At 50.2% G+C, this 17,532-nt stretch overlaps 6 protein-coding genes across 6 annotated transcripts; 5 read left to right on the forward strand and 1 right to left on the reverse strand.

Annotated features, from left to right (window-relative positions):
* Window positions 1-525: 525 nt before the first annotated feature.
* Window positions 526-1,037, forward strand: PtrM4_095110 (membrane protein; the record flags this gene model as incomplete). Its single annotated transcript, XM_001934101.1, has 3 exons — window positions 526-534; window positions 584-839; window positions 889-1,037. The coding sequence occupies 3 exons, from the start codon at window positions 526-528 to the stop codon at window positions 1,035-1,037; spliced, it is 414 nt and encodes a 137-aa protein (XP_001934136.1).
* A 1,124-nt stretch (window positions 1,038-2,161) lies between these two features.
* PtrM4_095120 (putative 6-phosphofructo-2-kinase 1 protein) lies at window positions 2,162-4,324 on the forward strand (the record flags this gene model as incomplete). Its single annotated transcript, XM_001934100.2, has 1 exon — window positions 2,162-4,324. The coding sequence occupies one exon, from the start codon at window positions 2,162-2,164 to the stop codon at window positions 4,322-4,324; it is 2,163 nt and encodes a 720-aa protein (XP_001934135.2).
* A 1,273-nt stretch (window positions 4,325-5,597) lies between these two features.
* On the forward strand, window positions 5,598-8,130 carry PtrM4_095130 (uncharacterized protein; the record flags this gene model as incomplete). Its single annotated transcript, XM_066107120.1, has 2 exons — window positions 5,598-8,060; window positions 8,122-8,130. 2 exons carry the CDS (start codon window positions 5,598-5,600, stop codon window positions 8,128-8,130), a joined length of 2,472 nt encoding a protein of 823 aa, XP_065962788.1.
* Window positions 8,131-8,378: 248 nt separating this feature from the next.
* On the forward strand, window positions 8,379-9,095 carry PtrM4_095140 (uncharacterized protein; the record flags this gene model as incomplete). Its single annotated transcript, XM_066107121.1, has 1 exon — window positions 8,379-9,095. One exon carries the CDS (start codon window positions 8,379-8,381, stop codon window positions 9,093-9,095), a length of 717 nt encoding a protein of 238 aa, XP_065962789.1.
* A 2,376-nt stretch (window positions 9,096-11,471) lies between these two features.
* Window positions 11,472-12,322, forward strand: PtrM4_095150 (uncharacterized protein; the record flags this gene model as incomplete). Its single annotated transcript, XM_001934099.1, has 2 exons — window positions 11,472-12,091; window positions 12,142-12,322. The coding sequence occupies 2 exons, from the start codon at window positions 11,472-11,474 to the stop codon at window positions 12,320-12,322; spliced, it is 801 nt and encodes a 266-aa protein (XP_001934134.1).
* Window positions 12,323-12,585: 263 nt separating this feature from the next.
* Window positions 12,586-17,206, reverse strand: PtrM4_095160 (TRAPPC9-Trs120 domain containing protein; the record flags this gene model as incomplete). The annotated part of the gene is made up of 3 exons (XM_066107122.1): window positions 12,586-15,855; window positions 15,909-16,987; window positions 17,041-17,206. The coding sequence occupies 3 exons, from the start codon at window positions 17,204-17,206 to the stop codon at window positions 12,586-12,588; spliced, it is 4,515 nt and encodes a 1,504-aa protein (XP_065962790.1).
* Window positions 17,207-17,532: the final 326 nt, after the last annotated feature.

The raw sequence follows: 17,532 nt of genomic DNA on the forward strand, positions 1-17,532 counted from the left end.
CTGCCTGGCACTCTGGAGCATACAGCGCTGGCTGTGGTTGGGTACCGAGGGCACTATGGGTAGCAAGGGCGGGAAGGACGTCTCGGGTCTTGGATATATGATACCGCTCTGAAGCTTTGCTATCCTGTGTTTGTCCTTGCGGGGCTGACTGCGGAGCCGTCGGGGGTGCTTGGGCCCTGAACTACCTATAGCTTCATTCCGGCAAAGAGCGACCGAGCCCTGATTATGCAACAACGGCAAAACGAAAGACCCGCGCATACGAGTCTAAGGGTTCAACCATTGTGCTGGCAGAGGTAGAACCAGGGTCGGATGACTGAGCGGCTCAGGACTTCCGTGTCAAGAACGTGGGCTGATGCGCTCGCCTCTTCTAAACCCTTTGGACCTCGGAAAGCCGCATACCCCACGACATCACGCAGGTGCTCCAGTCGATTGCGCTCTACGCTATATCATCCGGAGTAGTACCGAACCAGCCATTATAGCACCGTCGTCAGCTGCTCCCAAATCACTTACTCTTTGCAATTCACCATGTTTGAAGTAAGTAGCCAGCACCTTCATCCTACTACTTAGACTCACCACATGTCAGGGTCGTCACGCATCCGACCGATACCACCTACATCTGCACCGCGCGCGCTCAGTCGTCCTGACGAGCGCAGAGTTGGTTGAGATCCGTGCAGCACAGAGGACGTTTGAAGGCGCCTATGTGCGCACAGCCATCGGCCAGTTCTCCTTTGCCCTCGTCGTACTGAAGATCTTCACTGCCGAGTTCTACTCTATCGGGGCGCTATTCGCTGTCTATGGCGCTGGCATCTTGTTCATCAGTTTGTTCCGACGCCAGCAAGGTAAATCCAGCTGGGTGGGATAGAGCGTCTACAAACTGACATGAACCAGGCAACAAGCAGTTCTTTTCCGAGTTAGGCGAAGATGGCCTACAGAAGAAGAAGTTCCGCACGAGCGGCAACGTCGTGTCCGTACTGACGGCGTTGAGTGTATCTGCCTACGTTTGTCTGCTGGTACTCACGCTGAAGCTTGCCACCTAACCGGGCGCGCAAGCAGACGTGCAATCGCTGGCTTTATGACGCTGACCCCGACTTTTACGCCTTGGCAGCTGGCACAAATACGGGCGGCGAGTGAGGCTCCGTCTTGGGGGCTGCTTCAGGAATTTCCGAGGGAGCACGGGTTGCGCATGTATACGACTGCCAAGGACTTGGGACTATACATACAACATGTATTGCTGATCATTACACTCTGGCCTTGTCCAACACATGGCCTCATGTCGGACCGCATCACACAGCATCGTCATACGAGCACTCGGGTGACATAACCCACTTGACATACTAGTGTACAACCCACACTGTCAAGGATTCCATGTCACTCAGGTGCGAGAGCAAACCGTCTCGGAAAAGTTGGATGAAGGCTCCGCAATCAAGGGTAGCTTTCTGTCATCTTTGTCAGCGTCGACGAGCTCGTGTGCGGATGATTGGTATTCGGGCTCGGAGTGTGGGGTATTGTCCGATTCAAGCAGGACCGACTGCCAAGCGGCATATAGCTTGAAGAGCAAGGCAAAGATAGCATGCGCTTGTCCGCCCGTATCTCAGATTCGGGAGTAAAGGATATAAACTACTCGCCATGCATTCCTCGCCACATTCCCGCGCGTTCCTGAAAACTCGCCCTGAGCTTACCGCCGGCCTAGTTCCGGTAGCGGAACCGTGGTAGCCTCAACGCGGTAAGCCCTCTCAATCAACAATAGGCCGACTCCGAACAGTCATCGTTCAGAACCGACCACCTGTTCAGGGAAGGTTGAACCCTGGATCACATGCCCTGGCCCGCTCAGTCTACCACTTTTTAATCTCCCACAACCAAGACCCTTTGATCTATATTTCCGACATCATCTCAACTCAACGCGCATTTCTCGACTGACATCATCTCGACTGCACCCGAGTGGCTCCCAGCAGCTTGGTGCTATCCTAGTGCGGCTGCAACTAGCTGTAGATAAGTATCTTGACATCTTGGCATGACGCCAAACGTGGAAGTGCCGGCGCCGATGGTGACCGAGCTTGTACATCACAAGCAATTGCACCGCCGAAGATCTTCAGCCTCCTCGAATCCCTCTAGCCCGCACAATTCCCGCTTCAGCTCCCATTCTACATACGCCCGATCTGTAATGAGCAAACTCACCCTACCGCTCGACAACGCACAGCAGCCAAAGACCAACACCGACAACGATCTCACACCCCGCGCCGTCCCTACAGAGCCAAACTTTCCCGCAGTCGCGCCTGCTAAGAACGTCCAGGCGCTCAAAGAGCGCGCCCTACAGAATGGCGAGCTGAAAAGCGTACCGAACCCTGTTCAGCAACAGCAGCACAATGGCCACTTGATCGCAAAGGATGGCGTGGGCGCTGCCTTGAGCGACACGCCACTTCCCTCTGTTCCGGGCAGTCCGCGAGAGTATGGAGAGGCGCCGTCGCAGAGCTCATCCTACTTCGCTGACCGCAACAGCGCCCTCACGCGTAACAGCTCCACTACCTCCACCCCACGATTACGCCCCACGACGCTCGATATCCCTGGCTTGACAAAGTCAAAGGTCTCGCCCGACGGCAAGATTGCACAGCGCGATGTCGGTTCCAAGCTCGTCATCGTCATGGTTGGACTGCCCGCGCGAGGCAAGTCATATATCACAAAGAAGATGGCACGCTACCTGAACTGGCTGCAGCACGACACTAAGATTTTCAATGTGGGAGAGAAGCGGAGAGTAGCCGCGAGTCACAGCGGGTTCCGCCTGTCGCAAGCGAACCTCGAGCGGGTCTCCTCCACAGTCAGACAGGCCATTGAAGAGCACCAGGACACCTTGCCGCAGATTGCTGCGAAAATTCTTATCAATGGCGACCCCGCGCACGATGGGGCCATTGACCCACAGAAGATGCCGGACCCACGCCGGGGTAGCACCGCCATCGCAGACGACGAAGACGGTCCTCCGCTGCCACCACCTCGTGTTGAGGTCACCTCGCCCGGCCCAAAGGCGCCGTCGCCAAACAATGGACAGAATGAGGAAAACGAGTCCATGGACCAGTCGGCAGACTTTTTCGACCCGCAGAACCAGCGTGCAGCAGCTTTGCGCGAACAATGCGCTATGGAGACGTTGGATGACTTGCTGGACTATATTCTCAAGGGTAGTGGCTCTGTGGGTATATTTGACGCGACCAACAGCACGCTCGCGCGACGACAGCAGATCATGGAACGGATACGGAATCGCGCTGGACCAGAGCTCAACGTCCTCTTCGTCGAGAGTGTATGCCGTGATCAGAATCTGCTCGAGTCCAACATGCGCCTGAAACTTTCGGGACCGGATTACGCTGACAAGGACCCTGTTGCGGCTCTGGCTGACTTCAAGAAGCGTGTAGCCATTTACGAGAAGAACTATGTCCCGATTGGCGACTACGAAGAGGATCACAACATGCCCTACGTCAAGATGGTGGATGTAGGCCGAAAGATGATCTCTCATCAAATCAAAGGCTTCCTCGCTGGCCAGGCCGTCTACTACCTCCTCAACTTCAACCTTGCGCCGCGCATGATATGGATCACACGACACGGCGAGTCAACTGATAATGTAGCAGGCAAGATAGGTGGTGACTCTGATCTCAGCCCGAATGGCCAAAAGTACGCCAAAGCCATGACGCGTTTCATTGCCTCTCAGCGCAAGGACTGGGCAGTTCGACAGGCGGATAAAATGGCTCATACCCACTTTCCACCCGCTGCAGGCGATCACACGCCCCCGAACCCGTACTACAGCCACGAACTCGAAGCCCATAACTTCTGCGTCTGGACGTCTATGCTGAAACGCAGTATCCAGACAGGCCAGTACTTCTGTGACGAGGAGTTTGAGGTCAAGCAAATGCGCATGCTGGATGAGCTCAACGCCGGTCTCATGGAGGGCCTTACCTATGAGGAAATCCGTACAAAGTACGCAGACGAGTACCTTCGACGGCGACGCGATAAGCTTGCATACCGCTACCCCGGACCCGGTGGCGAAGGCTACCTGGACGTCATAAATCGTATCCGCCCCGTTATCGTGGAATTGGAGCGCATGACAGACCACTGCTTGCTCATCACCCATCGCAGTGTTGCGCGCGTACTACTGGCATACTTCCAGGGCCTCAAGCGCGAGGATGTGGCTGACCTTGACTGCCCGCTCGGTATGCTTTATCAACTTGAACCTAAACCCTACGGCGTCGAGTTCAAGGCATGGCGATACAACTCGGAGACGGACGGTTTCGACCACCTGCCAGACTACAAGCTTCGACGGTCCCCCGTTCAGACCAACAACTAGGAGTCGAGCGACGAATATTAGGGCTGCTGCTGCTACCATTCCATTTGGAATCTATGAGGTTGCGATTACATGTATTACTATGGGATTCTCTCTTTCTCTCTTTCTTTGTCTGTACAGGATAGAATGCGTTGCGGGACTTGCGACAATGATTTCTAGCGTTCATATCTCCCTGTAATGGTCTCCCTTTGGAATGCACTTTGGTTGGGGACCTTTCTGACGACCTTGAGTCGATGATGATGACGAGGCTTTGCTGCATCTACGGGCGTTCCCTGTTTCTCTCTCTACCTCTACCCCTGAAGCTACTTCTTCTTAGTGGGGTCGATTGCTCATTCATGACCCATGTGTACCGTGGTGTTTCGTACGTGTATCGGCGGTTTTCGATTAGACGATTATTGGAATGCACAATTTACATGAACATGTGTCTTGATTATTTTGGAGCACACCTCCAATGTGAGTTGAGATTTTCTGATGTGTTTGCTGGGAAACTGCGTGGCATGGATTTACATGAACATGTACCGTACGTCTTTTTGAATGTCACTGATAGTAGCTTGTGATGTGGTCCGTGCATGGGCAGAGAGTGCATATAAACCTCTCTCTCGCTCCCATACCTCCTTCCCTTCTTCACTGCAACAATGAATAAAACGTATTTCAATGTTTCTAAAGTTTACACCACAATGGCACATGTCTCTTTGGCTTTTTCTCTCCTCCCTTTTCTTGAAACTTCACAGATAGTAACGATGATTTCAAGCCTCCTGCCCTCTTCTTCTTCTACTACTTAAACTCTGTGTCCCACAACACTCTTCTTCTTTCTTTCCCTAAACGTTACCTCAAAACTTGTACGGTATTTCTAAAAACAACCCGATATTGACCTCATGTGTGCTCCTGTGGTGTTCTTTCTAATAGACTCCGCAACAATCAATTCAATCCGGTCACTCTCCTAGACCCACTTACCTATCTAGGTAGGGCTTAAACTCCTATAGGTAACTACTAGGCTTAAAGCGGTAATCAATCAATCCAATCTGAACCTTCTAGGACCCACTTAATTGATTGTTGCGGACTGTGAACGATCGTACCGCTGCAAGTGGCAATTCTTCGACTGCAAAAACGACCTATGCCCAATACATTTATGGGACAAAAGGGAAAAGACATACTTCCCAGGTCACGACAACCCCGAAGAAATTGATCAGATGCAAACAGTATGGCTAAAAGAATACGATGAAGGAGACGCTTGGGAATGTCAACAACCCAACTGGCAAACGTGCCTTAGCAAAGAATGCGACCTTCATGCGATAGCCAAAGGATTCCATGGATTTGGAAATCAGGCTTTTTTAGGCCAGCACCCGGCCCAGAGCGGCCCGGCAAGGAGATTAACTCAGTAAACTCCTTAGACCTCATCAAGCTTCAGGTGAAGCTTGAAGGGAGGTGGATGAAGGCACTAGTAGATTCGGGATCACAAGCCAACTACGTTTCAGCGCACGCAGCGTCTTCAGCCGGACTGAAGCCACTACGGAAACAAGAAGCTTACCCACTACATGTGGCCAACGGAGAGCCAATGCCAGGTGAACAAGAGATCACCCACGAGGTCAGACAAGTGACGCTCAACATCCAAGGACACCAAGAGAAGATAGACCTAGATGTCTTCGGACTAGCTACCCACGACATCATATTAGGACTTCCATGGTTACGAGAACACAACCCACGGATCGACTGGAAGTCGAAGATGTTCTCATTTGAGTGCTGTGGAACGGACGCAACCACAAGCCAGCCTACGCATTGTCAGAGTACGATGGTAGATGAGAGGAAACTGAATAACATCGCAAAGAAAAAGCGAGCCTCGACAAAGGACGGCCTTAAGAAACAAGGGTCCGACTCAGCAGACGCCGGAACGGAGCCACCGGGTCGACAGACTAGAGTTTTGGAGAAACGCGCAACTCCTGAGATCCCCGCAGAATACAAAGAATTCGAACATCTATTCCGGGAAGTGGCAGATGAACAAGCATTGCCAAAACACCAACCCTGGGACCACAAGATTGTCTTACAGGAAGGAAAGAAACCGACTTTCGGCCCAATATACGGACTATCGGAAAAAGAATTGAGCACGTTACGCGACTACATCAAGACAAGTCTAGCAAAGAAATATATCCGACCATCGAAGTCACCAGCAGGATATCCAATCATGTTTGTCCCGAAGAAAGACGGAAAACTACGACTATGTGTAGACTATCGCAAGCTCAACGACATCACAATCAAGAATCGATACCCCCTACCGAATATTACAGAATTACGGGATCGATTATCTCGCGCAGAGATCTTTACAGCATTAGATCTTCGAGATGGATACCACCTAATTCGCATAGCGAAAGGTGAAGAGTGGAAAACGGCGTTCCGATCAAGATACGGACACTACGAATACACAGTTATGCCGTTTGGACTCACGAACGCCCCAGCAACGTTCCAGGAACTCATCAACAATGTGTTAAGAGCACATCTAGACATCTTTGTCATAGCTTATCTAGACGACATTCTCGTCTACTCCGAGACTTTAGAGGACCATGTTGAACATGTCAAGACGGTACTAAGGGCCCTTGAGCAGTTCAACCTCCGACTCAAACCAGAGAAGTGTGAATTTCACAAGACTAAGGTCAACTTCTTAGGCTATGTAGTAGGAGCGGACGGAGTACAAATGAGCGAAGAAAAGATTCAGGTTATTAAGGATTGGCCAACACCGACAACAGTTGTACAGATACAGTCCTTCTTAGGATTCTTGAACTTCAACCGACAGTTCATCAAGGACTTCTCAAACATTGCCATCCCTTTGACAAAACTCACAAGAAAGGACGTACTCTTTAAGTGGAGCAAGGAAGCAGAGAACGCATTCCAAACGCTTAAGAAAGCAAGCACAGAACCACCATGTTTTCGAATATTCCAAGCAGGACACCCATTACGCTTTGAGACCGACGCATCGGATCTCGCGCTAGGCGGATGCGCAAGTCAATTGCACGAAGGCAAATGGCACCCCATCGCCTACTACTCTCGCAAATTCTCAGGACCAGAAGAACGATACGACGTTCACGACAAGGAGCTACTAGCTATTGTCGCATGCTTACAACACTGGAGAGTATACGCAGAAAGCTGCTCGGAACTTACGATATACACAGATCACAAAAATCTAGTGAACTTTACGACTACCAAAGTACTCAACCGCAGACAAGTAAGATGGTCAGAACTACTAGGACAATACAAGTTCAAGATTGTGTACACACCAGGAAAAGAAAACGGTAGAGCAGACGCTCTCAGCCGTAGACCAGATATCGCAGGCACCAAGGAAGTCATCGACACCGCGATACTCAGGGTTAACGAAGACGGATCGCTAGGACCAGCAAAAACGCTGAACGCCATCCTCCACATCGGAAACAATGTACCGGAAGAATTGCAGGAAGCAATTATTCAGCAACACCACGACGACCCTGTACACGGCCACCCGGGCATTACCAGAACAATGGAACTCATCAGACGCAACTACGAGTTCCCAGGAATGAAGGAAAAGGTTACCTTATTCATCGCAAAATGTGCAGAATGTCAGAAGAACAAACACGACACACACGCACCTTACGGCGAGATGCAAGCGTTAGAGCTACCCACAGAACCTTGGGCAGACATCTCTATGGACTTTGTCACAGGTTTACCAGTCTCAAGAGACCCGGCGACAAACATAGGATACAACGCAATACTCGTTGTAATCGATCGATTCACCAAGCAAGCAGAGTACATTCCGTTTAGAAACGATTTCACGGCAGTACACCTAGCTCACATCATCAACGATCGAATTATCAGACATCACGGCATACCAAAGTCAATCATAAGCGACAGAGACAAGCTCTTCACTTCAAACTTTTGGACGACACTTTTGGCCGCGATCGGTACAAAACGCAAGCTATCAACAGCGTTTCATCCGCAGACAGACGGACAGACAGAAAGAACGAACAGAACTATGAAAGCATATCTCAGGATATACGTCAATCATCAGCAAACCAACTGGGTTTCGCTTCTGCCTATGGCACAAATGGCATACAATAACAAGCTTTCAGAGTCTACAGGACAGACTCCGTTCTATGCAAACCACGGGAGACACCCAAATCTCTTTACACGCACACTTCCAAGCCAGAAAACGGAAGCAGCCATCGCCACAGCCGAGGAGCTGAAGGCAGTACATGAGTTGCTACAGAGCAAACTCGAGACAGCACAACGTCAAAGCATTTCATATGTCAACAAGAAACGAAAAATGGCACCTCAGCTAAAGAAGGGGGATAAAGTTTATCTACGCACGAAGAATCTTCGCACGAAGCGACCAAGCAAAGGACTCGACAACGTCAAAGTCGGACCATTTTTGATTCTCAACCGAAAAGGACCAGTTACGTACACACTCGATCTTCCACCAGACGCTAGAATACATCCCAGATTCCATGTAAGCCTCTTAGAACCAGCACACCCAGATACGCCATTACAGAAAACCTTCCACTACGAAACGGAAGAAGAAAACGAATTTGAAGTCGAAAACATTGTCACACACAGAGTTGTGGACAACGGCACCGAATATCTAGTCAAATGGTTAGGATACCCAGACAGCGAAAACACATGGGAACCAGACACCAACCTCACAAACTGCCGACAACTACTTCAAGAATATAAGAAAAAGACATACCAGACAGCCTCAGCTAGAGGAAAAAACGGGAGCATCGCCAGGATTCGCGGGCGACGCGAGCGCATCTAGGGAACCAAGGGTTTCCCACATCATCGGCGAAAACCCCACCAAGGCATCCGCCACGGGGCAATTCATCGACTCTTGCGCATCCACGTCATCACCACCATCGCGCAAGGTATTCGCCAAACATATCGCCTTCTTAGCAGCGCGCTCTTCGGCCTGCTTCAAAATCTTCTTATTTCGCATCAAGCGCGAAATCACCTGAGCCAACAACTGCTCATCCTCCTCCACCTTCTTTTTATACTCTTCACGAGTCTTATCTAGGGACACCCACGACATGTTTACACATGGATGTCCTAGACGAGTACACTCCGAACACTTCAAACGCTTGCCATCGACTTCGGGCATCGCGACGCACTGACGGTTATTCGCAAAACAGTAATCGCAGGATACGGGCGCAAGGAGGCCGTTTCGACGAATCTCAAGGGCAAGGCGAAGATGTTCTTTAGACCTGGGGACGGACATCGTCAGACACAGGCGCACGGACAAGCTTGAGGACAAGCTTAGGAAGGAAGGGGATGGTGTTACGAACCTGTGGGAAGGGGCACGGCGGTTAAGTTAAGGAGCGTCGGCGGGATAGCTGACCCCTCCATATGTGACACGGGAACTTAATCACGTGACCTCCTCGGCTTGGCATGCACGAGGAAAAGTCTTGGCACACCCCTCGTACATACGCCACCGAGGAGTGCTCCTCGCGCGTCAGCCACCGAGGAATCCTCGGACTCCTCTGAGCGAGGACAGCGAGCACCATAGGTATATAGCATTAGGCAATGAGCTCCTATAGCTCATTGTGTTCAACTTCGAAATCTAAGGATTAGTACTTGATTCTCAACTCCCCGTATATTACATCGATCTACCAATCGTGCTATACACCCTCGTGTCCATCGCATCACTCTATCCCCGAGAACCAACCCAAGATCATCTTCGGACGACCTTCACACCCCTTTGAAATCCGACACTTATACCCTACATGTTTAGTATTTTTCTGTCTTCTTAAAAAAGCATACGATAAGGGACTATGTTTGTGTACCGTTAGGCTTAGTATTTCTATCTCTATATAAACTTGCTAGAACTGTAGGTAGGTGCTTCCTTATATCCTACACTCATAAGCTTCTTCTAAAAAGAGACCTTTCTACGTCTCATGTGTTCTCCTTCTTTTTGTTCTAAAAATATAGTGTTGACACGGCAAAGGTGTCGAATACTAGCAGTCGTTGCAACGAACAAAGTGTATAGTATTTGATTAGTAGTGAGCAAGAGCTGGATGGAGAGATCTCCATATGTACGGTTGCGAGCTAAGCGGGAAGCTTGGTCTAACTAGTGGTCCAAGCTTCCGGCCCGGAAAAACTCGCCGGGCTGGCTGTACGCGCATGTTCCGACATATAGCAACATTAAAAATACTAGGACTTACTACATTCTAAAAATCAAGCGTTAATGATAAATAGCTATGTCTTCTTTCTACTTTCCTCTTCTAAAATAACCAGAACACCTCTACATATTGCTGATTTCTCTAGTTCTTCGGTCCTTTCTAAAAGCAAAAGGACCGTGCATCAATTGCATAATTCCTCTCCTAAAAAGAGAATGCCTAACCCTATGTCGGCTGTGTTGGTGTATTTACAGTTTACAGTATCAAAACTACTCGACTGCTAAAATTTAGCTACGGTAAACGAGATAGAGGCGCATAGTGTTTTGTGTGACGCTAAACATGTATGGTGTTGGTAGGGCTGTAGCACTAATGCTGAAAGGAAATAATGATAACTAGCAATGCATTCTGTTCGGTGATGGTTCTGATTGATTGATTTGCGAAGGAGAACTATGGAAGAGCTAGATATAGGAGGTCTGGTCTGAGCGCTGCTCGGACGCCGCGATCAGTGCGCCTGCTCGCGTGACCGAGATCAGTACGGCCGATCGCGTGGCTGAGATATCGTTGATATCTGTGATCTGACAGCTTGACTTACTCTTGAAATCGATTGCGGCGCATGAAGATAACTCACGTATGTGTCCGGCTGGTGTTTCATGTTTCCATCCCAGGGCAGGCTCAAGGCTGAGTGTCTTGGTCTTCTATGAACTGCCTTGTTCAGCCTAGGATTCAATGTAAGAGGACTTTGTGTGACTTCATCCCTTTCGGCGAGGCCAATAATCTGCTTGCAAGGCTGAGACCTCGGGAGATACGAAGAACGATTTGGACCCCACAATGCAGCCGGCGCTTACATCAGCGATGCATTTCAGCTGAGTTATTTCGCGTTATAGCCCTGCAGTGACTATTGCTCCCATCTTCGCTGATATTGTTTTCAGTTCCAAGAAAGTTCGTCTCTTGACGATTACACCCGCGTTCTCACCTTTTTGCGCTACCCGTTTAGCGCGGCGCTTGCATTCTCGGAAGTCCAAATGGAGGATAGTCCCCTTTCGATCACCGCCAGCATTACAGGCATCCTTACGTTCATTGCTACCATTATGGCCGCTATCTATGTCCGTTACGCAACATTGCGCAATGGAGAAGCAGAAAGATACAGAATTCTCACTTCAGTCACAAGTACGCTCGAAGGCTTTAGAGGGTACGGTGAATACGTGGTGATACAGGCTGGCGACGATACCGATATGGTTTGGCTGAAGAAACTCAACGCATCTCTGATTGCTACTCAGTGCGTCATTGCCAGTTGTTGCTCAATGGAAACGACAGGAGCCTCTCAGATTCCAATAGACCTAGGGCTCGTGGGGATCACCGATACAGCGTGGGCTGAAGCCATGCAGGAGATACGAATCATCAATGAGAATAACGGTCGCAAGAGGTCATGGATCTCAAAAGCTATATTAGCCCTGAAGAAGCGATATGATCGTGGGGATATGACATGGAAGTCTATTACGCTGCTGTTACTACCGATGAGCCTGCTATCTACGCCGGAATTGATGCGCTGGTATCAAGTCCGAGAAAGAGTTCTGGAGAAGATCCGAGAGCAAGAGATTCTCCGTTCACGAATCACATCCCATCAGATTCATATGACATATGGGTAGGTCTGACTCAAACAGCTTTTGGACAGCCCAGCTAACATCCCGTTAGCTTGGCCAAGAAACAGGGGGACATTACGAGACACATATTAGAAGAGATGTTAGAACATCGAAACATCAGCCTTGAATCTACCACACGTATCATGGAGAACGTCAGTGGCCTGTACGAGCTACTACACTGTAAAGATCAGATCAAGTTTTCGAGCACGCAAGACTTTGCACCTCCTGCGTAGAGAGATTGGAACAGCCTTGTCTGCGATTCACCCCAAGAATCAACCAACAACCTAAAGTTTACAACCCGTGTATCCAGCAGATCTGTAAGCATAAACACATATATCAATCAAGGAATACTCAAAGACCCCTAACCCTGGAAATCTCATCTGCATATGAATCATCCTAGCCTCTATCGATGTCTGGCCTTCTAATTACTGAAGACTCAACCAAGAATAACAAAATCATGATATTCGGATACCTAAGTAAACATCTCGTCATCACTTCATCTCCTCGCAGCAATCGTACACGGCTCCTTCATATACCAAGTCCTCAACTTTGGCTCGCCCAGTACGTCACCCTGCAGTAAAGTCTGGGTATCGCTTCTCGGCCTCGACCCCTCTTCCTCATTCCCACTTCTGAGTACCTCCGCTTCGTCGACCGTCGCACCGATCTTATAGGTGCCACTGCACAGCGCAACGACGCCTAGCTCAGACTCTACAGTTTCTCCTGGCTGTATTATCGGCATCTTACGCTGTAGTACACCAGTCCAGGAGAAGCGTTTATCGAGATCGAGGGCGACATTGTGTTGAAGGCCAGCAAGATGAGGTTGCAGGCGTAGTACAGATGAAATGGGTCGTGGACTCCGATTGCGTACTGTAGTCTTCAACGTCAAGAACTCGTCCACAGGGACCTCAAACTTGGTTCGGCCAAGCTGTTTTACGATATTCTTGTCTTCTGGGCTTGGGTGGTCTGGAATGAGAGTTGTCTCGATGGCGAGATCGTCTAGCTTTATAGCCTCTACCATACGTGGGGTAAAACGGATACCGCGCAGTTCAAGCTCTCCATGACGTCCATTGTCCTCTTCCGTCCATGTACCGCGCACTATGTTGAGCAGCTCATGGCGGTACCAGAACGCTTCTCGACTGGTACGTTCCACCTTGGGATCGATCTTGCTCGTACTAACAATGAATTGACGTTGGTTCGCAGGATTCAACAAGGGCACCGTGGCATGCGGGGCCTTTAGGTAGATCTTCGGGAGAACCATTGCTAGTCTGCTGACGTGTCCGGGTTGTATCACTTCGCTGACACTGTACGATTCATCCCAGGAGTCATCGCTGTAATCACCATCGGGTTTGGGTCGTCGGGCTTGTAGCGATATTGACAACGGGTTTGGCCACGAATTCCGCAGATCCAGGAGAAGCATGCAGTATTCGTCCTCATGCCCTTGGCTTTCTTTATGCCGTAGAAATGCCTGGAGATGGGTATCGGCTTTCCCGGGTAAGAGAGGCTGTGGCGACTCAGTAGCGGAAGGCATGTCCGAGGAAGTGATCACATTAGCCCAGCCAATGTCTCCAGACAAGGGCACAATATCCGGGCGTTGGAGTTGCACGCTTGCATTTACCGTGATAGATATATGAGCAGATACATGGCGAGTGAAGAAATGTTCTTCTACTTCTGATCTTCGTTTTCCGAGATTGGCATAATCGATTTGGATCGTCGCGTCTATCAGCCGAGTACGGCCGATAACTTCAACGATAAAGTCTGCCTCCGCTCCAGGTTTGATGTTGAATGACTCTTCGTCGTCGCTCTTATTCCAGTGTAAGGGTGGATGATGGGCAAGCTGGATCTCCAGCTCGTGCAACTCCGCAGCGGGAATGTCTTTATTCGACGTGGCGGCCTGAATCGCGTCTGTCGCGGTATCCTGGAAGGAAATATGAACAAAGTCTACAGACGTCTTCGACACATTCCTGACAGTGATGGTGAACTGTTTCCTTTCGCCTTCTAGCACCATGACCGCTGCCTGCGGTAGTGATACATTTGTGATGACAATAACAGGTTGATCGGGAATAACGGAAAACTTCAACGACTCCGGCTTAGGCTGCGAGACCGCTCTGCGGTCAATCGAGGGGCATATGGCCGACGAGGGCCGTGAGATTGGGGCACCTATGCATGCGTTGAGTCCCATATGCTTCATCTTGGCTTCTCTTTTAGGCTTCCATGGTTCAGGGAAAATAGGAAATAACCGTTCCCGACAGCCAATGAGCTTAACGTAGCAGCCGATAATCTTCAACGCACCCGATGAACGCGCTATGCCGGAGATTTGGAATTTTTGGGTCCTGTAAGGCCCGAGCAAAAAGTGCTCCTCCAATGCTACAAACTCGACGCCTTCTGCAGCGATTTTCAAGGACTCCACTCCTAGTTCAAAGTCGTAGGGGTTCTGCAGAGCAATGACAAAGCGGTACTCCTCGTTAGCCACTAAAACAGCGTTTGCAATGTTTCTCTGAGGTTTCTGGGGCCAAGCGTTGTGAAGGAATGGACTCTCCTTGCTCTTTTTAGTTGATTTCAGTTCGATACCTTGACGTTGGGTCAAGCGAAGCCCTTCGGATTCCTCTAAAATGAATAGCCCGCGCACAAGAAAGTCGTCCCAATATTCGGTTTCCACATGCTTCAGACCCAGCTTTCTGGCGGCAGTCACCGTTCGTGAAATGTTCGAGTATAGTCGCACCTGCTCGTCTCTTTGGAGGGATACGAAGACGTCGGTGCTATTAGGTCTTGGCGCTGTCCCAGGACCCGCCACTCTCAGCAATAGAGCAGTGAAATGAAGAACGCCGTTGAAATCTGGCAATGCTTCACAAAAGCTCAAGCATGTTCGTAGAATCTCAAGTTTAAGGCTGAGACTTCCAAATGAACGCAAAGACGATATCGCCAAGATCGCATCAACCACACGCTGGCTGGCAAGGTTATCGGCCGCACTTTCCGCATCATCGTCTCTTTTGGCTGAGTCTGCCATCTCAGGCATCGTACTCTTAGAATATGGAATCCCGTATATTCGGCCCAAGAGACCCAAGAATTCATCGATGCCGTTCTCGGCCTCGCCTTCGCCTAGGTTGAGGGCACTAGATGAGCCCCCACTTGCGATGTTGAGAGCCGCCAGACCAGCAGCTGGATGAACGCCCATTTCCGCTGCACCAACCTTCCGGGCCTGGATCAGGCCAGGGACTAATGACGTAATGAATTCTTTCAGGACAACAGCTTTCTTTCGCTGTAGACCTAGAGATGATAGAACAGAAGCAACACCCGCAAGTACAACGATACGATCTGTAGGATTCATCCCAGATGATTCAACAGGGCCTGGTATCGCGCGAAAGAGCATAGAAGCTATGTCGTTCCTTGTCGGATGTACACTTAGTCGGGCGACTGAGAAACGCGACTTTTGTTTGTATGGTACACTTTGCACGAGGTGCCGTAGAGCATCGTCGTCAAGGTAGCCTGCAGACAAGTTGATAGCAGCCAGTAATTTGGAAAATCTTATCACACATTCTGAAAATGCGAGAGGCGGTAGAGATTCGCCAGCAAAATTGGCTGCACGAGTGTAAAGATTCAGGATCATGCTTACGAGGTCCGGAAGCAACGCATTCAAGGCCTCGAGAGAATCGTCATGTTTTGGGAGCTTGGCTGCAGACGATACATCTGAACCACTATTTGATGGGGTGTGGGTGGGCGACTTGGTACCTGCGGATTTATCGAAGGCTGGGTAGCAGATTTGAGGTATCTTCTCAGGTCAGTGGACTTGTCCGGAGGGAATTAGTCATAATATTTACTGACCTGGAATTCCATGCCCGACCATGCAAATAGTAGCATGCATACCATGATGTGCTCCAAAGCTTTAGCATGCCACAAGTGGTCGCTCAGAGCTCGTGCTCTTGTCGCGCCCTCTGTAAGCTCTCGCACAGCTTCGAGCCACTGTCCTGCACACATGTATAGCGTACCCGTTACGATACTGATACGACCACGGCCCTTATTCCTGGCACGTTCGCCTACCCCACCGGAACCAAATCCGGCAAGGGAAACCCGGTCCGCTGCAGCGTTTTTTGTTGCCGTACCAGGCCTTGCAGAGTTGTTGGTGGTCGAATGCACAGTGTTCGCTGCATTGATACCAGAAATTTCGTCAAAAGTTGTAGGTGGTGTACGCGTGCCTTGGCCGTTTGGTGAAGCAGTTCGCGGGTCTTCTGTGGACAACGCTCCTCCTTGGCTTGATGGGAGCACGGGCATTGACATGCGATGATCATCTTTTTGTCCGCCACTCGCAGGTGAACCTGGACGACTGGAGCTCAGCACTGAGTTTCGCCTTGGAAATTGTGATGTGGAGTCCGATGTGGCCCAGCTTGGGGTAGCGTCTGCCATCCCATTTTGAGAAGCGGGAGAAACCAAAGTAGGAAGAGCTTGAATGGACTTTGCCAATGTTGTCATTTCGGCTAGCAGAGTTGCAGTAAAATCACAGACTAGCGTCTTCATGGTCGTAGTCTTCAGTTGTGATTTGGGGGGGATTAGAAGGGTCTCTTGGGGTAAGCGGGGATGCCGTGACTGGGACACAGAATCAAACATCATAAGGCTGTGAAGATAAGCTCTGGGGAACTGTTCTTTGAGGTCATCAACGCCAAGCAGTATTGCGTTGGCATCTGTATCCTCGGCAGGAGGCTCTTCGAATGCCTCAGTGGGGCTACCATCTGCCGCACGTGACGGCTCGAGCCATGCATACTCTGATGCATCGCCCAGCCCGATGATAAGCAATGGCTCTCGGAATTGTTCAAATGGCGACAAAGATAAATGAGAAGCTGGGGGCATGGATGTCGAAAAGTCATACATCAGCGTACCCTCCGGCCATGCCAAGGGAGAGAACATGTCTATTGGTGATGATCAGCATGCATTAGAGCTGACAAGTCTTGAGGACTCGTACTCCGATCAGGTCGTGGGTCCGGGCTGATATCACCCAATCGAACCAGCGATTCTTGCTGTAAGAGGTCGACAAAGGCTAGGAAACGTGAGCGCTTGATTCGGCCCATGGGGAGAAGCAGGGCCCTAATGCGCGCAGGCGCGATCGGGGACAAAGGGTCGGCGGCCATTGCAACATCTGGAAATCGTAGACCTATTGGTCGGGGAACGTAAAGTCGATCAAGGTAACGCCGTGGTGGCGGGTACTCGCATGATGTGTCGAATATTTGGACGCTGAGACGGTTGGCGATCTCCAAGCTTCGGCCTCGTGGCGGTGGCCCGAACAGCGCTAAGCCGATTGTATCGATGGTCCCTGCACAAGTGCCTCCAACATCAAGTGCCACACAAGACACCACATCTCATCTATAACCTTCCATCCTTCGCATTCACCAGGCTGCGCTGTTCTTTGATCTGTTGTTGTATCCCTTGCATAGCGTCAGCATATTCTGGAGTTTGT

Source organism: Pyrenophora tritici-repentis, chromosome 4 (genome assembly GCF_003171515.1).
Source record: "Pyrenophora tritici-repentis strain M4 chromosome 4, whole genome shotgun sequence".
NCBI classification, from domain to species: domain Eukaryota; kingdom Fungi; phylum Ascomycota; class Dothideomycetes; order Pleosporales; family Pleosporaceae; genus Pyrenophora; species Pyrenophora tritici-repentis.